General features: G+C 44.7%; 1 protein-coding gene across 8 annotated transcripts in view; it reads left to right on the top strand.

The window, feature by feature from the left end:
• PLCG2 (phospholipase C gamma 2) overlaps positions 1 to 23,323 on the top strand; it is a 152,481-nt gene that overhangs the window by 124,860 nt on the left and 4,298 nt on the right. For 5 of the 8 annotated variants that reach the window (XM_030297194.1, XM_030297195.1, XM_030297196.1 and 2 more), the window contains 5 exons: positions 1,261 to 1,406; positions 1,988 to 2,102; positions 2,933 to 3,100; positions 6,617 to 6,705; positions 11,583 to 12,457. In XM_030297194.1, coding sequence (XP_030153054.1) covers positions 1,261 to 1,406; positions 1,988 to 2,102; positions 2,933 to 3,100; positions 6,617 to 6,705; positions 11,583 to 11,885 — 821 coding nt within the window. In that variant the 3' untranslated portion in view covers positions 11,886 to 12,457. Of the gene's footprint in view, positions 1 to 210; positions 584 to 1,260; positions 1,407 to 1,987; positions 2,103 to 2,932; positions 3,101 to 6,616; positions 6,706 to 11,582; positions 12,458 to 23,323 lie in introns of those variants that run through there. The other 3 variants (XM_030297197.1, XM_030297198.1, XM_030297201.1) reach the window with 2 other exon arrangements.

Raw genomic sequence — 23,323 nt, 5'->3', positions numbered from 1 at the left:
GCTCTGTGGCTGTCTTTAGTGAACTCTTCTCTGGCCCATCCTTCGTTGAGCGTTTCATGCTCAGACTCTTACAGAGATACTCCCTGCTGAGAGAAACCCACATGCTCAACTTTTTTCCACAAATGGTAGCAGAAATCACAGTGCTGTGCTCTTTTATTGACAGAGCTATTCACCAGGAGTCTCCTTTATGTTGTTTTTATGCCTGCGTAGGGGCGTTCCATTGAATGGATCCCTCATCTACTCAACTGGTGCCCCCATGGAGGCGCACTGAGGTCCTCTCCCTCATTGGCTATTACAGACAGCCTTGACTTCTGTAACCTTCCGTGAGCACCACTTCCCAGATGGCGGAGCCCTTCGGTGGCACGGAATTCTCAGAAGTACAGGCTAGGTCCTACAGCATTGGCATGTGGACCAACCTTTCCTGAGGAAACCCAGTGAACACCCAAGTCCAGCAACGCCTGAGCTCAGACACCTCACCAGGCCGCCCTCCAGAGGGACTGGGTGGGATCGCAAATTGAGAAAACGTTTGAATACACCTTTTCAGTGAAACTTGAGCTCAGTTTTATCCCACTTGTCAATCTTTGCCAGTACGATGGTCACGTTGTACTTAGGGCTTCCCTTAGGCATAACGTGAACCATGTTTTTACGAAGCGTTTTCTTTTTGCGAACTGTCCCTGTTTCTCGAACAGGGCGTGGGTATTTATAGTACGCATTATCAGATCGCTTTCATGTGTGGATCTTCCCCTGTCATTTGAGTTAGAACGATTTCTCTTTCTGCAACAGGTCTTAAGTGAAATTTTTTTTTTTTTAATTTTTTTTAACGTTTATTTATTTTTGAGACAGAGACAGAGCATGAATGGGGGAAGGTCAGAGAGAGAGAGGGAGACACAGAATCTGAAACAGGCTCCAGGCTCTGGGCGGTCAGCACAGAGCCCGACGCGGGGCTCGAACTCATGGACCGTGAGATCATGACCTGAGCCGAAGTCAGACGCTTAACCGACTGAGCCACCCAGGCGCCCCTTAAGTGAAATTTTAAAATTAACCCCAATTCTTTTCTAAGAAATCTTCAGCGTTGAGTAGGTTTTACTGTCATACTTAGGATGGTGTTCACCAGTGGGGACTTTTTTTGAAACGCATAATTTAACCACTGCCTGAAATTATTTTTGGAGACAGCTAAAATGACGCCCCACCCAGCTCCTCGGGCCCAAGAGGCGGCCTCGTCCTGCCTCACTCACAGCTGCCCTTCCCTTGCTTTCCCAGACAAGTACATGCAGATGAATCAAGCCTTGTTCTCACTCAACGGGCGGACAGGCTACGTCTTGCAGCCCGAGAGCATGAGGACGGAGAAGTACGACCCCATGCCGCCCGAATCCCAGCGGAAGATTCTGATGACTCTGACAGTCAAGGTAACTCAGGCCTCTGCCCAGTGACACCTGTCATCTTGTGTAAACCACCAACACCCAGTCACTGTTTCAGGATCTAAATTACGGCACACCCACGGGTTGTAGGGAGGGGACTTGGTCACCACCCCAGGTCTCCTGGGGGTGAGGTAGGAGGTCCATCTCTTACTGGGCTCAGCAGGTGGTCTCATAAGAAAGAAAAAAATGAAGTATATGTAATGAAAAAGTCTTTTTTTTTTTTTTTTTTTAAAGAATACCACTTTCACCCCTCTCCTTTCCTGGGATGTCTCCGTAGATTCTCCCTGGGCACAGGGACGATGTGTTTCTGTGCTCAGGAGGTTCATGAGAATGATGGCCTGGGGGCTCCGATCCTGGCTTCTCCTTAACACCTGTTCTCCAGCCCCATTTCCCCGACCACTGCAGAGGCTTGTTAGGGCTTCAGTGAAGAAACTGCGGCTGGCTTGGACCTCATCTGGTCTGACTGTAGAACCCAGACTGAGCCCCGTGTGATGCCACCCATATAAAACTTGTCCGTGCTTCCCAAGATGGATCGGGGAGAACTGCAGCTTTTACCTTTGGTGCCCTAGGTTCTCGGGGCTCGCCATCTCCCCAAACTTGGCCGAAGCATCGCATGTCCCTTTGTCGAGGTGGAAATCTGCGGGGCTGAATATGACAACAACAAGTTTAAGACCACAGTTGTGAGTAAGTTGCATCACGTGTCCTATTGTCCACATCTTCTCTTTCACCCTCTGTGCCCGCTACAGTTCAGCTCGGGGAGGTGGGGAAACACAGGGCACCGTGATTAACTAGGTGGGCTGGCACCCAGTGCCGTGTTTCTTTGTGTTGGGAGTCCTGGGCCAGCCCCCTATGCAATGATGCCGGGGTGCTCCCCTTTGGGCAATACCCCCCCCCCGCCCACTTTATCTACACAGTCAGGCTTGTGTCCAAGGCTAAGGGACAGAGACACAGAGGGTGTGGCTAACCCAGAGGCTGCAGCCTAACATGGGTGATTTTATCCTTCAGAGGGAAGGGAGGCCCAGAGAAATGCTTGCTTGCTCTTCCAGTGGAAGCCAGGAACTGTCAATTTTCTAAGGCCTGGGCTCACTGGCCCTGGTAAAAGCCTGATGAACTCACGTGTGTACCCGTGACATTGGCATTTCTCAGGGGGTGACAGCCAGGAGGCTGGTTCACACGACTCCAGACCCCCCTCCCTCACCAGATGCGGAGTGTGACTCTTCCCTCTGTGATCTCTTCCACATGCACCTGTTCCTGCTGTCCTGCCCCTTCCATACCCGGGGGAATGGAGATGGTTGCTGTAGCAAGGGGGTGTGGTCTCTTCTCTCTGCTCTCCAAGTACCAGACCTATGAGAGCAGCTTTACCGGAACTGCTTCCGGGAAGAAAGTGTTTCTTAGATCTTGGCATAGATATGTGTTTACAGGGTGCCAAGGAGATTCAGAGCTGACAGATAGTCAGTTTTACCAGGAGGGGGCAGGATGAATGGGGCCTCAGCTGAACCTTGATCTCCTTCCAGATGACAATGGCCTAAGCCCCGTTTGGGCTCCGACACAGGAGAAGGTGACCTTTGAAATTTATGACCCAAACCTTGCGTTTCTGCGCTTTGTGGTCTACGAGGAAGATATGTTCAGTGATCCCAACTTCCTGGCTCATGCCACTTACCCCATCAAAGGAATCAAATCAGGTAAGACGTTTAAAAAAAAATTTTTTTTTTAATGTTTGAGAGAGAGAGGGAGCAAGAGCCGGGGAGGGGCAGAGAGAGAGGGAGACACAGCATCCGAAGCAGGCTCCAGGCTCTGAGCTGTGAACATAGAGCCCAACGCAGGGCTCGAACCCATGAACCGTGAGATCATGTCCTGAGCCAAAGTCAGATGCTCAACCGACTGAGCCACCCAGGCGCCCTGAAGATGTTTTAGTTGAGATGGTCGGTTTGGGCTAGCATCGTTTTTGGTCTGTGCTGCTGGCTTTAGAAAGAACCAAAAAGCACGCCTCCTGGTTTGTATTAAATTGTTGCAAAACTGATTGGGTGGCTCGGACCGCTGACCATGCGGCTGTTACCATGGGGACAGCCTCCATTTGGCACAGAGACCAGGGAAGGTGGGGAGGCTGGGCCCCTTCACGGTCAGGCATGTGTGCAAAGTTGGATTATTAGGGAATTGCCCATCTGGTAGTATAGTTTGATTTCATTCTGAAAGGCTAGGGGCTTAGGGTGAGGGCAGCTCCGACCCTCCCCCAGCCTCGCACTGCACTCTGGGGGGAAGAAAAAGCCCCTGAGCAGCTGTGAGCTCCGATCTGAGCTCTGCCTCTTCCTGAGGCCTAGAGAGTCCCCAGGAGACAGACTTCTTGCACTGCTACCACTTTCTTCTATGCTGAGCCAAACTCCTTCGTGCTGCTTGAAGGGTCTTATTGGGTCTGCCTGTGACCACGCCAAGCTGGGACATGTGACCAGCTCTTAAGACCTAGGAAATGGAGTCCCATTACTGCCCCCCCAAAGCAGCAATATAGCCCCCCCTCCCCAACCTGGGGAGGGGGTTCAGAGCTTCATGCTGCTCTGTAAAGGTGGCTATTCTTGTAGACAGTTTCTCTCCTCTCCTGCTGGACTTGATATGTAATGTTTGACAAATAGTCCCTCGTTCCATGTGGAATTCCCTTTTCCCCCTTCCTCAGTATTTCTGAGGCATGAGACAGAAGACCCTAGATCCTTCTGGAGTCCTCATGAGGTCACGGTTCCCCAAGGATCCCAAGGTTTCAAGGTTTCCAAACTTGAAACATATCAGATATTCCCTCAGTTTCTACCTTTCTTAGCATCATAAATCGGATCATTTCTGGCTTGGCGCCCTTGCCCAGCTGGGCATATGGTTGGAAAATGCAGGTTCCCGGGCCCATCCCAGGGTGCTCCGACTCCCCTGGGGTGGGGCCCCGAAGTTGCACGTTCAGGCAGCTCCTCAGGTGGCACTTGGAAAGGACTGAGCGTGGCTGCCTATCTTATCACCCAGGAAACAAATTCCTAAGCAAAGGAGTAATCAAATCCGAACTTAGAAACCACATCTTCATAGTTTCCTCTAGGTCCCTAGCATCTGATATTCGACAGCCCCTCTTGCTTAGCGAGAACACACTGTAAACTACTTTAAACCCGGCAGTGAAGGTGCAATTTTGTAACGTGCCCTTTTACGTAAGGGTTAGGATGGACTTCTTTTTACAGTAACCGTTTGCTTGTTCCTAACCCACCTCCCCCTGGACCCATCCTGCACAGACAGGGGTGTGATGTCATGGAGAGAGGTCAGAGTTAGTGAACCTTCCCTTCCCAGCCAGTAAATAGTATCAATTAATCTAGAAAATTCTATGACTTAGCCTGGAGGTTTAAATTTTTTGTTTTTAATGTTTATTTCTTTTTGAGACAGAGACAGTGCATGAACGGGGGAGGGTCAGAGAGAGGGAGACACAGAATCGGAAACAGGCTCCAGGCTCTGAGCCATCAGCCCAGAGCCCGACGCGGGGCTCGAACTCACGGACCGCGAGATCGTGACCTGAGCCGAAGTCGGCCGCTTAACCAACTGAGCCACCCAGGCGCCCCTATTATTTTTTTTAAACTCTGTCTCTCTCTCAAAAACAAACATTAAAAAAAATAAAGTTATAAGAAAATACATTTACAGTACTGTACATCTTGAAAAAAACCTGCATATAAGTGGACCCTTGCAGCTCGAACCCACGTTGTTCAGGGGTCATCTATATTATTTAGACGCTTGTCCTGTAAAGATGATAAAATTGGGGGGACGAAGGAGAGGGAAGGTATAGGCTTGCATGACCTCATCAACAGTGGGAAGCGAGAGAGAGAGGAATCCTATGGTACCTTTAAACATTCTCCAAGAGAAATAATAATAATCACACACGCCAAAAACCTGAATGGTGGAAGAGGAAGAAGAGGGAGTGCCCCAATGTAGGCATTGCTTGTCCTGGAGAATCAGGTAGAGTGCAAATAAAAGCTTTCCAGGCAAACCAGGACCATATTGTGAACCTCCAAGGTAGCGTAAATGGAAACTGTAAGGTTCAGAACTGCTCAGGTTAGGGTATGATCAGTAGTGATTTTAAAGCAACTCAAGACCATAGACTTTGTCTGGAAGATACCGTTCAGAGTGGTTTCTTCCGGGGGCAGCTGGGTGGCTCAGTTGGTTAAGTGTCTGACTCGATCTCAGCTCAGGTCTTGATCTTAGGGTTGAGTTCAAGCCCCACGTTGGGCTCCACATGGGGCATGAAACCTACTTAAAAAAGTGCGCCTTCTAGAATAAGGGGTTATGCGGGGGGGTAGGAATGAGAGTTTAATTTTTAGTATGTATTTGTTCTTACTAAAACAAGCCAACAGATCAACCTTTGAGATGTGTTGTCTTTTTTTTTTTTTTTTTTTGAGATGTGTTGTCTTAAACATTACCTAATAGGGGAAAAAGTCAGCTCTACCTCAACCATCCCCTAAATACTAAGAAACGTTTAAATGACTGTCCTGGGGCGCCTGGGTGGCGCAGTCGGTAAAGTGTCCGACTTCAGTTCAGGTCACGATCTCGCGGTCGGTGAGTTCGAGGCCCGCGTCAGGCCCTGGGCTGATGGCTCGGAGCCTGGAGCCTGTTTCCGATTCTGTGTCTCCCTCTCTCTCTGCCCCTCCCCCGTTCATGCTCTGTCTCTCTCTGTCCCAAAAATAAATAAAAACGTTGAAAATAAATGACTGTCCTAATTATAAATAGAGAAAGGCTTTCAGAGGATCAATACTGCTCGGGATGGCCAAGGGACAGATTTCCTCCTACTGGAAATCTTTAAAGATAAAACACTGCCCCCTCCCCCTCCTGGCAGCAGACATGAAGGGAGGGGTTGTGAAGGAAGCTTTACTCCTTTGAGTCTTTTGGCCTCAGGAGTGTGCAGTCACTCTACATTCAGTGTGTGATGTTCTGGAGGTTTTGATTTCTCTTGAGTGATTCATTTCCATTTCTGCATGAATCTTTAACCCCCTTCTCTGTGTGGGCCTGTCCGTGAGGGCTGCGTTCCAGAGCCCACGTCCCTAACCATCAGGGTGGGACCTCTGGTTTCCATAAGTCAGCCCCCAGCTTGGGACACTCCCCTGTCTGCTCCTTGGACACCCTAGCCCTGGCTACGCCCGAGAACGCCAAGGTCTGATATGAATGGCCTCCCTTTGCATGATCTTTCCCTTCCGCAGGATTCAGATCTGTTCCTCTGAAGAACGGGTACAGTGAAGATATCGAGCTGGCTTCCCTCCTGGTGTTCTGTGAGATGCAGCCAGTCCTGGTGAGTGAACACTGGGTGGGGTGGAAATGGCCTGTGCCTACGGCTGGCAGAGGGGACTTAAACCCGTTGGGCATTATCCAGCCAGACACGCCCATCACACAAGAATCCCGCAGCCACCCCAGGTTTTTCCTTCCACCAACCTTCCCTCTTGGAGAATGCAGTACGGTTCTTTGAGTAGGTCTTGTAGTTGGAAAGGGTGAAGCTCGTTGGAAGTTCCTTATAGTTATGTTTCAGCCAGTAGAGTCAGGCAAGACAATGCTCTTCTAGAGAAGCTCATCCTTTCTGGGGGCCTTTCCCCACCTGTTGGGTCCTTGGGAGTCCCTTCAGAAGGTCTGACGGCATCCACCGAGGCCTTGTCGTGGCCAGTGCTGGGGAGAGGAGTTCACAGTGATAGGCACTACTTTTGTCATTCTCTTTGCTGCTGGAGGAGCCTGCCTTCCTGGTCCTTTTGCCAAGACCTTGAAGATCCTTAGCCTCTCCTTTGATGAACCAGTTTAGGGAGGTTTGGTGGGAAGGGCTTGGCCTCACCGGATGCAGCACCAGTGTGTGATAGTTTATGTCTCCCTCGATGGTTAGAGAATATCTGGATGTGTGATTTTGGAGCTTTAAAATCGTCTTGACAGCCTCTCCCACAGAATGAAAGCCACTTGGCATGTGTTTTTGTGAGAACCCACGATGTGGCCAACCCAATCTCACAAGATCTTTCCCTCTCCCTACCACAAAACCCAGCATGAACGGGTTGAGTGTGTGGTCACCCCACTCCTCTTCGGATAGCCTAGAACAACCCTGGTTCTGGACCCCAGCAGGCTGACGTGGACTTGGTCATCGCCCCAGGATTTTCATCTTGATTTCTCATCCTGGTTGTTCTCTGGGTACAGAAATCACAGCCTCTAATTTGTTGTTTTGGAAGTTGCTTATTAGGCAACCTCCAGAATAAAGCTGAGAACCAACCATCCAATGGGGAAGGGAGGATGGCAGGGGTGGAGATGCCTTTTAACAGCTGTAGCCATAGTCCATGCAGTAAAAATTCATGAATGCGACTCAGAGGAGAGAACGTTAGGCTTTTCTGCATAGCTGTCTGCCTTAACGTTCAGTTTCTGCAACCTTGATAGTTTTCCACTTCAGAGCATTTTATAAACATGGAAATGGAACAGGATGCAAACATAAGGAAAGACAGACAGGAAGCACTAAAAGCAGGAAGCGGACACTTAACAGGCACAGTAGTTGGGGGCCAGAGAACCTCCCTGACAGCCAAAGACATCACTTGTGTTGGTGTAAAATAAGCTCACGATGACAGAATTGTGCCTGGAAAGGGTAAGGTGATGGATGGTGCAAAGTTTCCCATTTTCAAACAAAGTTTAAATGACAGTGCTTCAGACTCTGTCAAAGTAAACATTGACACGAACTGTCGTTTTCACTTGACCCTTCGGTTATGGATCAGAAAATCACCTTTCATGATTGTTACTGTGATTGCAAGGCTGGGTCCCGAAAGGGCACCTGAGTCGGTCGTCAGGTCCTTGTTGAGAATACCCAAGACTTAATTTAATAGCTCTTCTTTTAGAATGAATTATGCATTTGTCAATTTATCACCAATAAGACTGAGTTCTTTAAGTCCATTAAAAGACCTCAACCAGAATACATGATTTTGTTTACCTAAACACACACAGAGCCGAGCCCAGATTGTGGAAACTGTAGTTTTATAATCTGGGGGAAGAGGAGTAGATAATGTTGGCATTTGGTCTGTTTGACTCCTTCACTTCCTGGGTCAATGCCGCCTTTATGTAAATGATACTACTACAAATCCGTGCGTCCATGTGTATTTCTTTTTTAAAGCAGGTTTCTTAACTTTGGGGCCAGAGGTTTGTGGAGGAAATTGTCCTCTGTATTTAGAAAGTTCAGCAGCATCCCTGCCCCTTGTGTAACCACCCAACATGTCCCCGGGTTGGCAAAACTGTCCTTGTTGAGAACAGCTCTAAGCGAAATTCTAAACACTTTTCATACTATTACCTAATCTTTAACAGCATTTTTCCACTGAGTGGATGGACCATAGATTACCAAATTGGTCGTTTACATGGAGTCCACTTGCAAGTGAGGCTTTCATGAAATTCTTTATGTGCCTATACTTTTCCTCCTTTAATTCAGTGTTATTTTCTTAGGACTTATTGCCAGATATGGGATCAGTTTATTGAAGCAGGATGGTAGAAATATAAAACCTGGAATAAATAAGCATGAAGACCCCTGGCTTAGTCAGGCTTACCTTCCCCAGCCCACAGAAGGATCTGGGATTCTGTTGCCTGGGGAACGGGAACCCATGTGCATAAAAGGCCATCTGCAGACATTTCATGGACAAACGATGTGATAAACTGGGTTTCAGATGATGGTAGGGCCACGTTGGTCTAGACCATGCTCCGCAAAGCTGTTATAAACAACTTGGAAACATTATAAATCATTTGGTAATACCAACACCAGAGAAACTTAGTACATTTAAAAGACAATGCCCTCCTCTAGATTTACTTTCTCTATGGGGGAAGCCTCCCACGTGGGTGCTGTTAGGGATGCGGCGGAGGAGTGGGGCACCAAGGGGAATGGTAACTTGCAGAGATCTGCTCTCTGAAGGAGTTTTGGCAGAGAAGTTGTCAGAGTATGTGCAAACCTCATTTTAGCTGCTGGTTTTTGAGCTTTTATTGAATTCCACATCTGTCACCTGGTTCTGAGGCGCTCACAGGTGCCATTCGGTGATGCGGAATCACACGGTGACGAGGAGTCTCTGGGGAGCTGAGCTGGGTTGTTTGGTAGACCTGGGCTTTCTCGTTGTTCAAGGTCAAACCTTGTTCTATTTATCACCATATCCTCTGTCCTGCCAGGGAGAGACTCTGGTAAATAGCTTTGCAGAAGACTTCTCTGAGCCAGTGATTGATCCGGTGAGGGCTTGATGGAGTTTAAAGCTCCAGAAAATAGTCGGTGAGCACTTGAAGCTTCTTCTGAAGAAGCCATTTACACATCACAATTGCTTGATCAATCCTCAGTCCTTTGCCCTGTTAGCTATATATATGGTTTATAAGATGTGTTTTCAACACTATTTTATTACACTTGAAAAGTAGTAAAACAAAGGAAGGGAGGTTGGAAAAATTCCATTAAGCAACCTGTCCATAACCACAGGTAGCATTTTGGCAGATTTGATATAGCCATCGTTGCATTCATGTAATACGCATGAACACGTGCCCTTTATCGACTTCACAGGAGCATTTTTCAATGTTGTTAGGATTTTCAAAGCCATTAATGCCTGTTTGATCAGGTATGGGTTTCTCATTCGCTTAGCCATTCTCCCACTGATGGACAATGAGGTGGTTTGCAGCTTTTTACGTTATAAATAATGAAGGTCTTCATATAACCTTTTTTGATTACCAATTATTTCCTGGGGCTAGACATTTAATAATGGAATACTAGATCAGAAAGGGGAAAAAAACCACATTTTGGATGCATGTTGAATTGTTCTCTCAAAGTAGTTTCTTTTCAGTTGATGTATCCTATCCATTGTGCCACTAACTGAGAAGGGCTTCCACTCAAATGATTTAAACTCGTGAGATTCCGAATAGGACGGGAGGAAGTATGAAAGCTTGAGTATTGCTCCTAGTCGCCATCGGTGGGCAGGCTGGGAGGACCTGGGGTCTCTGATGACTGATCCTGGGGTGGATGGGGCTGGGTAGGGGTGCAGGTGTTGGGCTGGAACGACCAGGAGGCCACGGTTCCCAGCGAGGGCTCGGCAGGAAGAGAGGTGTGAATATGCGGAAGAGCTCAGCACACACGCGAGAGACCCCGGACCGGGAGCTGCACCCTGCAGCTAAGCCAGTCACGGTGTCTGAGGATGGGCAAGATTTCCTTACACTTGGGAAGGCCCTCCTTGGGCCTCAACAGCTAACGTGTGCCAGTCTGACCCCAAAGAGCAGAGACTTCTGTGCCTATCAGGAAGGCCCAACAGCTGGATGCGATGTGAACGACAAAACCATGAGTGTGAAGTGAAAAAGACAAAGCCACTGCCCGGCAGTAAGAGGAAGACGGACCCAGGTGGACACATGGTACAGGTGGCTGGCAGTTCAAGTAGAGCCATCGGAAGTATCCAAAGAGGAGCCCAACATCCGAGTCCTGAGAGCTTTCGAGGGTATCTACATAGAGCGCTGAAAAAGACTTCCTGGAATTTGAAATTAAAACCTCATTTCCTGAATTTAGATATTCAGCATATAACAGAGATCTGCGTTAGTGACTGGAGACATAACACGGAGGAAATGCCTCACAATCCAAGTGCGCCTGGGGGGCTCAGTCGGTTGAGCGTCCGACTCTTGATTTCAGCTCAGGTTATGATCCCAGGGTTGTGGGTTCGAGCCCTGCCTCAGGCCCCATGCTGAGCTCCTGCATAAAATTCTCTCTCCCCCGCTCACACGGTCTCAAAAACAAAAAAACAATTTAAAGAAAAGTCTCGCAATCCAGAACAATGCCACCATGACAGCCTCAGAGAACGGATGCAAAACACCTACAGGCAAGCATGTCCCCACGAACAAAGCGGAACAGATGGGTAGGGAGCTATCAATGAAAGTGAACAGACGGAACTTTCTCTTCTTTGCTGCTTGAGAAGGTTTCCTTGATTCCCAAAGGGACAAATCGAAAGCACACTGTGCTGGGTTCTAGCACAGGCACACCTTGTTTTATTGTGCTTTGCAGATACCGCATTTTTGTTTTTTTTAACCAATCGAAGGTTTGTGGCAACCCTGTGTCAGGCAAGGCTAGTGGAACCCTTTTTCCAAAAGGCATTTGCTCACTTCCTGTCTCTGCCACGTTTTGGTTCATATTTCAAACTTCTTTGATGGATGTTACTATTTTAGTTGTTTCGGAGCCGCCTGAACCACAAGCTTAGAAGGACGGCAAGGTTGCGTGCGTCCTTGTGTCTCAGGGAGACAGACAGAAGGTGGCTGACAGGTGGAGTAACAACACTGAAACCAAGCCAGCTGATGACCCTACAGTGGCCTCCACGTGATCCAGTGAAACGCAGAGTCCGTCAGTGCAGCAGACTTCATCGCTGTCTTCGGAAACTGCCCCAGCCACCCCGACTCTCAGCCACCACCACCCCCCTCGGCCAGCAGCTGCCGGCATCCGGGCAAGACCCTCCACCAGCCAGAAGACTGTGAGTCACTGAAATCTCAGATAATTTAAAAATTTTGTTGCCAAAAAACCCCATTAAGATGCATACGCGTTATCACACCCTTACTAGACTACAAGCATAACTTTTATACGTACCGGGAAACCAAAAAAATAATGTGATTTGCTTTAGTGCAATATTTGCTTCATTGTGGTGGCCTGGAGCCACACCCATGATATCCAAGGTTTGCCTATAAAACGTGTCAATTCCAAGGAAAAATAAAAAGATTTGCCAACATACCAAGTTATCTACTAAGAAAATCAAATAAAGCTAACATCAGACTTGTCTTCGGCACTAGGAGGACTGAAGAACTCGGCAAACGGCCACCAGCATGTCAAGGCAACAGAAATGTATTTGTGGATATGCAAGGTCTTAGAAACCTCAGGAGAGCACCTGAATCGATGTTCTAGATAGATAGATGAAGAAAAGGAATTAATTCCGCAACACAGTTACACTTTAGAGTGTAAGTCTCTTTAAGTACCAGGGTCCCTGAATCAAATAACACTATGAACAATTTTGTGCCAGTCTGGAATTGAAAATAATAAACATATGAAAACCCTGGAGCTGAGAGTTAAAATCAAGGTGTCCTGGGGAGGCTGGGTGGCTCAGTCAGTTGAGCGTCCGGCTTCGGCTCAGGTCATGATTTCACGGTTCGTGAGTTCGAGCCCCACAGCCTCTGTGCTGACAGCTTGGACCCTGCTTTGGATTCTGTGTCTCCTCTCTCTGCCCCTCTGCTGCTCACACTCTCTCTCTCTCTCAAAAATAAGCAAACATTAAAACGAAACCAAAAAAAAAGGGGTCCTGAAAAGTTTTGACTTTGATGCCTGGGGGTTCAGTAGGCACATAAAACATCTTTTAAGAGGGGCGTTCAATTTTTTTTACCTTGAAATATCAGAATTAATTAGGATCATTAGAAAAACAGAAACGTGACCAAGAGTAAAAATGTATAGTATTCAAAAGGGAAGGGTAGAACATATTTGATTCAGTGAATGGGCTCAATCCTATTATAAAAGAAAAAAAAAATCTAACTGCTTGTCTACAGGAAATAAGCCTAAAACCAACAGGGTATTGCATGAGGAAAGAAGGGTTACCCAAAAATTACCCCCCCCAGGAATGGAAAAGTTACTGCAAGAAATAATTAATCTCACAGTACAATTTACAATCAAAAGTGCCAAAGATGTGCTTGCTGGGGCAGCACATACACAGAAGTATCAACGAGCATTAAGAGGAGCGGTGTGGAATGATAGTTGGTTTACAACTGGACGGGAGAGTCCTGGGGGTTTAATTAGGAAACGGGGACAGTACCTCCACATACCAACCAAAGGCTCCTACACAGATTACTTGATTAAAACAAAAAAATCAAGGACAGATGATCAAGCTAACCCCAACCAGCTTGATTTCAGAGATACACGACTCTGTCCTACTGCAGCAGATAACAGACACTGTTTATCCTTCTGTTTCTCAGAAGCTTTGCAAACTTGATTTCATACCTGGTCACAAAGAAAGAACGAGTTCATGAGTTGGTGAGAACAGCAGTAAACTATGCCGTAACTATATTCTGAAAAGGAACACGCTTGCCCTCAAACCACAGGGAAGACTGAAAATGCATGCACTGTTCGTCTCAAAAAAGTTTTGAATACCAACAAAATAGGAACAAAATAAAGATAAAAGCCAACTGAGCAAAATATAAAAGAAAAAACAGATGTTGATTCACTGAAGAGATCAAGTACATAAACTCCTGGCCTGCTTAATAAAGGAGGGAAGTAAGAACAAAGACAATACCAGAGAAAATACTGAAAGGGAGAATGACCCCCCAACTGAGAAGATACATTTGTAAACTAGGGCAAATGGGTGACTGCCTTGAAGAATGTAAACAGCCTAAAATTGTTTCAAGAAGCAATACAATATTCACAAAGTCCCAGAGCACTGAAACAGCTCTCAGGTAAAACAGGAATTACATTCAGATGGTTTTAAAGCCAAGTTCTACATGAAGTTCAAGACCATAATTTTTTTTAAATTTTCTAAAAATACTTATTTTTGAGGAAGAGAGCACGAGCTAGGGAGGGACAGAGAGAGAATCCCAGGCAGGCTCTGCACTGTCAGCACAGAGCCTGATGTGGGGGTCAAGCTCACAAATCAAGAGTCGGAAGCTTAACTGACCGAGCTACCCAGGTGTCCCAAGAACATAATTCTAATGTTAATCCACAGAGGTCAACAGACAAAGAGAAATGCTCCAATTAATTTCCTGAAGAAACTGGAGAAAGATGGTACACCGTTCCCTCCTCTTCCCCTCAGAGTCATAGGTAAATTCTTTAAAAAATTAGCAAGTCATTTCCAGATATTTACTGGACGAACAATATGTTACAAATGAATAGTTTATCCCAATAATGCAAGGATGGTTTGGCAACACATTTAGTGAGAAAAGCGTAAGTCACTAAATGCCCCACATGTCACCAAATGATTTTACCTCTTTACCACAATTTATACTCATTATCTCCATTCACAAATATGGCTGTACATCTAAACAAAGACTCCAATTTAGGTCACTGAGTTTTGTATTTAGTACCTAGCCACTTTATTCTAGAAAGAACAGTTGGAAATGCGTGGTGTGAGATGGGGACAGATAGGTAATCTCATTCATGGTATCGACAAAAACTGTAACACGTTAATGACATTTAAATAAGAAAGGTGTACAGCTTATAACCACCACTTGACCAAGTAGAAATATACACAGACCCTTCCAAAATTGTCTCATGGGAACCAGAGTTATCAATATAAAATCACTTTTAAAAATATATACAGAGAGGTAAATACAGAAATAAATGTGAGAATCCCAGGCAGACTCTGCTGACAGTGTGGAGCATGACACATGGCTTGAACCCACGAACTGTGAGATCATGACCTGAGCTGAAATCAAGGAGTCCGCCTCCTAGCTCAGGTCTTGATCACAGGGTCATGAGTTCAAGCCCCACACTGGGCACAGAGCCTACTTAAAAAAATTTTTTTAGAGCACTTGAGGAAAATCTGACAATTGTAAAAGCAAAAGGATTCACCCAATGAATCTGAAAATAGCTTCGAAAAAAAAAATTTTTTAAAGCGAGAACCCAATGGGTACATGCATTTAAAAAAGAACTATCCTTTTCACTATTAATTAAGCTCATGTGGGAATGGGAGGGCCAATTAGAAATCCTGGAAATACAGTTGGAAAAATCTTGAGAAAAAATTTTTAAAGCTTATTAAGCGGGAAGTTCTGGAATGGATACCATTAGGGAAAGAATTTGCAGATATGAAGACCGTGTTGGGGAATTTGCTTTCAAACTGCAAGACAAGATGAAAGTACAAAAAGGGTGAAAAATAAAAATACAAAATGAAAAGCTCCAGCATAAAATATCTGAAATGATGATGCGCCTGGGTGGCTCAGTTGGTTAAGCGTCCAACTTCGGCTCAGGTCATGATCTCGCGGTTTGTGGGTTCAAGCCCCACATTGCTACCAGCTCGGAGCCTGGAGCTTGCTTTGGATGCTGCGTCTCCCTCTCTCTCTCTCTGCCCCTCCCCTGATCATCCTCTCTCTCTCAAAAATAAACACTAAAAAAAATTTTTTTTAAATGTTGATGATTGAAAATCTCCCACCATTGAAGAGGCAAAGGTCCTCCAGCAATAAACAGCAGTATAGATAGAGATGCACATATAGACTCTTACAGGCAGAATACCAGAGTAAAGGGAAAATTATAAAAATGGAAAGACAGGTTCCCTATAAAGGATTCTGTAAAGGATTGACAGACCATACTAGCATTCCCCTCTATAGCAACAGCAACGTAAAGACTAAGGGATCTCTTGAAAACGCTTAAAACACACAGCTGCAGCTCTAGATGTCCTGTATCCTGATAATTACCATTCAAGAGTGAGGGCAACATGAAGGTATTTTTCAGAGCTACCAAGACAGCCAACTGAGTACTAATAAACCTTTGCTAAAAGAACTACCGACGTCCTTAAGCCAGAAGGAATACAAAGCAAGAAGCATTAGTGGCCCATGAAATCCGTCAACTACCTTAGAAAACAGAAAAAACTATATAGTCTTCAAAGACTAAATTTTTGTGTGAAAACTCAGACTCAGATAAATCCAGGAAATAATAACCCCAAAGTTCTGAGAGGGAAGGAGGGACTCTCTATCAGGAAGGGCACACGGGGCAGGCAACGCTCTATTTCCTATTCGGCATCTCCACAGCTGTTTATAGTTATTCATTAAACAGTATAGATGTTTTACATACTTTTCTGAATGTTGTATAATTCAGTGCCCAGTGCTCCATATATACATACGTGTGTGTATATATATGTATATATGTATATGTACATATATATGTATATGTATATAGATAGAACATAGCTATCAATGCTTTGGGATTCAGGAAACGAGATCAGGGTCTGTGAGCATAGCAGTATTAGTAGAAAACGTGCATTTTGAACTTCACCTGAACAAAAGTCATTATATACATGAAAGCAAGAGAAATTGTTTTATTCTGGGTAGAGACAAGGTGAAGAGAGCTCAGTTAAGACTTTAGTGCAATTTCTTTTCTGCTTTATTCTTAACAGGAAGGAAAGCAGGTCTCCTTGGGGAAAGGCATAAATTTAAGTAGGGTCATTAGTGACTCTTCCCAGGGCCTCACATGATGCCTCGGATAGTCACGAGCATTGTCCTCCTCTCCTCCGCTCCCCGTGGAAAGACCGTCCTGTTTTTCTCCTCTGTACTTTCCCAGGGGGCCAGAATAACCTTCGCCATTGCTCTCCCCACTCTCCAAAGTCAGACTTGTACCTGTTATCCTTGGGGATATCCGTGATGTTTTGTTAGGTTGTTAGGCTGGGGAAACTATCTGCAGAGCAAGGTATGGCCTGAGTCCGTGTTTTGTACAAATGACAAGAAAAACCCATTCGTGCATACTGACGCATGTTTTTCTAGCACCAGAGGGTCTCACTTGAGCTACTCCATCAGTAGTAGCAGCCAACAACAGCCTGACCTCCTGAGTAGCCAGGCTTTTACAACAGTCAGAAGATGATGGAGGAGGATCGTGAGCTCACCCCCTCCCATGCACACACTGGGACAACAACTATATACGATGAAACACTCGGAAAATGACCCGAAGCCTGGCAGAGAGGATTGTCCGCAGCCAAATACTTAAGGAAATGTCACAGCAAGAAGGGTGAGAGGGACAGAGACAAGGCTGGGAACCAGACCCCCAGTGCAGCGGCCCAGAAGCAGGAGGGGAGATCACAGGCACAGAGGTGATCCCTGAGGAGCAAGGGAATCGGGCCCCACGTCAGGAACTCCTGGGGACCGGCACTGGGAAGATGAGCCCCCCACCCCCCACCTGGCTCGGAACATCAGTGCAGCTCAACTTGAAGAGAGCCAGAGGGCTATAGGAAGCAGACTCCGTTCTTCCAGGGCCATGGTGCCGTATTACTGTCAGAGGCCCAGCACGCAGGCAGCAGCTGGAAAGCACCTGGGTGACACACGAGAGAGTTCTTAATTTTAGGGCATGTGCAGGAAGACCAAGGATCTGGACTTGTCTCTAGGAATCAAAGTGCCGGTAGATGCCAGTTTACTTGCAGCCCAGCTGGCAGGATGCTGGTGGGAGCCACTTGTGACACTCTCCATCTACTTTGCTAACACCATTCACCCCACCTAGGCATTGCCCTGCAGACCCACCGCACCCACGCCAGCAGGTGCCCCCGACCCCCCGCAAGTACCACCCTGCCACATGCAGGGGGCAGAGGCCCTCCAAATTGACTCCTGGGGAGGGGGAGGCAGGCCCAGTCACAACAGGAAGGCGTATGCAGACCCACACAGGAGACACCCCTGGAGCTCCTGGTTCTTGTGACCAGGGGCCATTGCCCCACGATATACCTACGTCAAGCCGCTGCTTTCAAGACCAGGAGATGTAGCTGACTTACGTAAATACATAGAAACAAACACGGAGAGTCAGACAAAATGAGACAGAGAAATATATTCCAAATGAGAGAACAAGATAAAATCTTAGAAAAAGAACTCAATGGAATGGAGATTAGCAGTCTCCCTGGTAAAGAGTTTCAAGTAATGGTCATAAAGATGCTCATCAGGTTTGGGCGACCTCCAGGAGAATTTTAACAAAGACAGAAAATGTAAAAACCAACCAAAATAGAAGAATACAATAACTGAAATGAAAAGTCTACTAGCAGGACTCAAACGCAGACTGAAGGATGTACAAGACATCGGTGATGTGGAAGGCAGGGTAATGGAAAGCATCCAGGCTACATAGAAAAAAGAATAGAAAACAACGAGGATAGGTGAAGGGACCTTTGGGAAACATCAGGTACCCTAACATCCACACGATACGGGTCCCAGAGAGAGAAGCGCAGAAAACTTGACGAAATAACAGCTGAAAACCTTGCTAAGGTGCGGAAGGAAACACATCCAGGCGCAAGATGCACAGAGAGCCCCAGATGAGATGAGCCCAAGGAAGTCCATGTCTAGACATACAGTAATTAAAATGTCAAAGGTTAATGATAAAAAGAGAATTTTAAAATCAGCACGAGAAAAGCAGCAAGTTACAATCAAGGGAAACCCTATAATATGGCTGTCAGCTGAGTTTTTCAGCAGCAACTCTGTAGGTCAGAGGGAGTGGTTCCGAGATATATTCAAAGTGCTAAAAGGAAAAAAACCCTACAACCAAGAACACTCTACCTGGCAAGTTATTCAGAATGGAAGGAGAGACAGAGTTTTCTAGACAGAAGCTAAAGGAGTTCATCAACACTAAATCAGCTTTCTAAGAAACGTTTAAGGGACTTTTTTTTTTTTTTTTAACATTCACTTTTGAGAGAGACAGAGCCAGCGGGGGAGGGGCAGACAGTGAGGGACCGAGGATCTGAAGCAGGCTTTGTGCTGACACAGTGAGCCCGATGCAGGGCTCAATCTCACAAACTGTGAAATCATGACCTGAGCAGAAGTAGGACGCTCAACTGACTCAACCATGTAGGTGCCCCTCAAGGGACTTCTTTACGTGGAAAAGAAAAGCCAGCCCATAACTAGAAGAAAATTATTCAAGGAAAAACTTCACTGGTAAAAGCAAACCTGTAGTAAAGACAGGAGATCAGTCACTTATAAAGCTAGTACAGAGGTTAAAAGACAAAGTAGGAAAATCAATTATATATAAAAAAAAATTAGTTAAGGGACACACAAAATAAAAAGATGTAAAATGGTGGCACCTGGGTGGCTCAGCTGGTTAAGCATCCAACTCTGGATTTTGGCATAGGTCATAATCTCACATTTGTAAGATTGAACCCTGTGTTGGGCTCTGTGCTGACAGCATGAAGCCTGTTTAAGATTCTTTCTCTCCCCCCCGCCACTGCCCCCCGCAGCCATCCTTCCCTCCCTCCCTGTAGTCCTCTCCCCTACTCACACACACTCTCTCAAAATAAACATTAAAAAAAAATGTAAAATATGATGTCATATACATAAGATGTGGAGTTTTAGACTGTTCAAACTTTGGTTTGAACTTAACAGATCACCAATTTAATACAGACTGCTATATAGACAGGATGCATATGTGAACCTCATGGTAATCACAAATCAAAAACCTATCACATACACAAAAAAGAAAGGAATTCAAGCATAATACTAAAGAAAGTCATCAAATTACACAGAGAGCAAGAAAAGAAGAAACGAGAAGAATTCTAAAAACAATCAGAAAACAATTAACAAGATGGCAATAAGTACTTATCAATAATTACTTTAAATGTAAATGGACTAAATGTTCTAATCAAAAGACATAGGAGGGGTGCCTGTGGGACTAAGTCTGTTAGGCTTCCAACTCTTGATTTTGGCTCAGGTCATAATCTCACAGTTCATGAAATTGAGCCCTATAGGTCATAATCTCACAGTTCATGAAATTGAGCCCTATAGGTCATAATCTCACAGTTCATGAAACTGAGCCCTATGTCAGGTTCTGTGCTGACAGAGTGGAGCCTCCTTGGGATTCTCTGTCTCTTTCTCTCTCCCAAAATAAAAACAAAAAATTTTTAAAAAGATATAGGGTGAATGAGTTGATTTAAAAAAAAAGATCTTAAAAAATTTTTTTTAACATTTATTTATTATTCAGAGACAGAGCATGAGCATGGGAGGGGCAGAGAGAGGAGGAGCCACAGAATCCGAAGCAGGCTCCAGGCTCTGAGCTGTCAGCACAGAGCTCGACCTGGGGCTGGAACTTATAAACCATCAAGTCATGACCTGAGCTGAAGTCAGATGCTTAACCGACCCAGCCACCCAGTCACCCCCAAAAAAGATACATCTTTTATGCTGCCTATAGAAGACTCACTTCAGATGTACTGACACACACAAAGTTAAGGGAATGAAAAAGATATTCCACGCAAATGGAAGTGAAAAAAAAAAAAAAACTGCAATAGCAATACTTCTAAAAAAAAAAATAGACTAACAAGACAAAGAAGGGCATTATATAATGATAAGGGGATCAATCCAACAAGAGGACATAACAGTTATAAACACCTATGCATCGAACATTGGACAACCTCAATACATAAAGCAGGTATTAAAAGACATAAAAGGAGAAATGAACAATAAAATAACAGTAAAGAACTTTAAAACACCACCTAAATCAACGGATTATCCAGACATAAAAAGAGAGAGGAAACAGTGGCTTTGAGTGACACATTAGACCAGATGGACTTAACAGACGTATACAGAACACTCCATCCACAACCAGCAGAATACACATTCATTTCAGGGGCATGGAACAATCTTCAGGATACATCACATTTTGCGCCATAAAACAAGTCTCAATAAATTTAAGAAAACTGAAATCATATCCAACATTTGTTCTTTTCTCTCTCTCTTTCTTTTGGTTTATTTTTGGGAGACAGAGCATGAGCAGGGGAGGGGCAGAGAAGAGGGAGGGAGATACAGAATCCCCAATGCAGGGCTCGAACCCATGAGCTGTGAGACCAGGACCTGAGCTGAAGTTGAATGCTCGGGGCGCCTGGGTGGTCGGTTAAGTGTCCAACTTCAGCTCAGGTCCTGATCTCACACTCCGTGAGTTCGAGCCCCATGTCGGGCTCTGTGCTGACAGCTCAGAAAGCCTGGAGCCCGCTTCAGATTCTGTGTCCCTATCTCTGCCCCTCCCCTGCTCATGCTCTGTGTCTCTCTGACTCAAAAATAAAAACCTAAAAAAAAACTCTTAAAAAAAAGTAATTTATTGAAGTTGAATGCTCAACCAACTAAGCCACCCATGCATCCCCCCAACATCTTTTCTGACCACAATAGTATGAAACTAGAAATCAGTTATAAGAAAAAAAAATTGGAATAAACACAACCACATGGAAACTAACCAATGGGTCAACAAAGAAATCAAAGAGGAAATCCGACAACACCTTGAGACAAATGAAGACGGAAACAACAACAGTTCAAAATCTTTGGGATTTAGCAAAAGCAGTTCTAAGAGGGAAGTTTATGGCAATACAAGCCTCTACCTCATGAAACACAAAAATCTCAGTCTAAACTTATACCTAAAGGAACTAGAAAAAGAACAAAACACAAAGCCCAAAGTTGATAGAAAGAAAGAAATAATAAAGATCAGAGTAAGAAATAAAGACTACAAAAATTGATCAGTGAAACTAAGGCCTGTTTCTTTGAAAAGATAAAATTGATAAGCCTTTAGCCAGATACCTCAAGAATAAAAGAAGACTCAAAATCAGAGACGGAATGTTCTAATGGACACCACAGAGAGATAAAGGATTATAAAAGGCTACTACCAAAAATTATACACCAACAAATTGGACAACCTAGAAGAAACGAATAAATTCCTAGAAACATACAATCTTCCGAGACTGAATGAGAAAACAATAGACAATAGACTGATTCCTTGTAATGAAGTTGAATCAACAATCCAAAAACTCACAACAAACAAAAGCTCAGGACCAGATGGCTTCATAGGTGAATTCTACCAAACATTTAAAAAAGAGTAGTAACCTATGCTTCTCAAACTATTCCAAAAATAGAAGAGGAAGTAATGCTTCAAAATTCCTTCTAGGAAGCCAGCATTAATTATCCTGATACCAAAACCAGACACACACACACACACACACACAAAGGAAATTACACACCAATATCCCTGAGGAACATAGATGCAAAATCTTCAACAAAATATTATAAAACTGAATTCAACAATACATTAAAAGCACCATTCACCACCAAGTGGGATTTATTTCAGCGATGCAAGGTAGTTCACAAATTATCCACAAATCAAAGTAATACATCACATTAATAAAATGAAGGATAAAAATCATATTATCTTGATACAGAAAAAGTATTTGACAAAATTCAACACCCATTAATTACAAAAACTCTCAACCAAGTGGGTCTAGAGGGAACATACATACCTCAACATAATAAAACCCATCTATACAAACCCACAACTAACATCATACTCCACAGTGAAAAGCTAAAAGCTTTTCCTCTAAGATCAGGAATAAGACAAGGGTGTTGACTGTTACACAACACAGTACTGGAATTCCTAGCCACAGCAATGAGACAAGAAAATAAAAGGCGTCCATGTTAGGGGTGCCTGGGTCCTGGGTCCTGACCCTGGGGTCAGGGGATCAAGCCCCATATCAGGCTCCACACTGAGCATGGAGCCTGCTTGGGATTCTGTCTCTTTCTCCCTCTACCCCTCTCCCCTGCTTGTTCTTGCTCTCTCTTAAAAAAAAAAGAAAAGGCATCCAGATTGCGAAGGGAGTACAGCTTTGCAGATGGCATGATACTATATATAGAGAAAATCCTAGAAACTCCACCAAAAGAAAACCCATCAGAATAAATAAGTTGTAAGACACAAAATTAATATATAGAAATCTGTTGTGTTTCTATATACCAATAGCAAACTAACAAAAAGGGAAATTAAGAAAACATCCTATTTGCAATTACATCATAAAGAATAAAATATCCAGAAATAAATGTAACCAAGGGGGTGAAAGACCTCTATGCTGAAACAGTAAGACAATGATGAAAGAAACTGAAGATGACACAATTAGATGGACAGTTACACCACACTCAGATTGGAAGAATGTTGTTAAAATGGCCATACTACCCAAGGCAATATACATATTCAGTGCAATCCCTATCAAAATGCCAACAGTTTTCACAGAAACTAGAAAGTTGTATGGAACCACAAAGGACCTGAATAGCGAAAGCAGTCCTGAGAAAGAACGAAGGTGAAGGTACCACAATCCCAGATTTCAAGATCTACCACAAAGCTACAATAACCAAAACAGTATGATACTGGCACAAAAGCAGACACAAAGATCAACAGAACAGAATGGAGAAACCAGAAATAAAACCACACTTTTATGGTCAATTAACCTATGACACAGTAGGCAATGATATACAAT

The sequence above is a fragment of the Lynx canadensis genome, chromosome E2 (assembly GCF_007474595.2).
Source record: "Lynx canadensis isolate LIC74 chromosome E2, mLynCan4.pri.v2, whole genome shotgun sequence".
In the NCBI taxonomy this organism is placed as follows: Eukaryota; Metazoa; Chordata; class Mammalia; order Carnivora; family Felidae; genus Lynx; species Lynx canadensis.
Note: the sequence above shows the minus strand (reverse complement) of the source record. Positions and strands in the feature narration are given on the sequence as shown.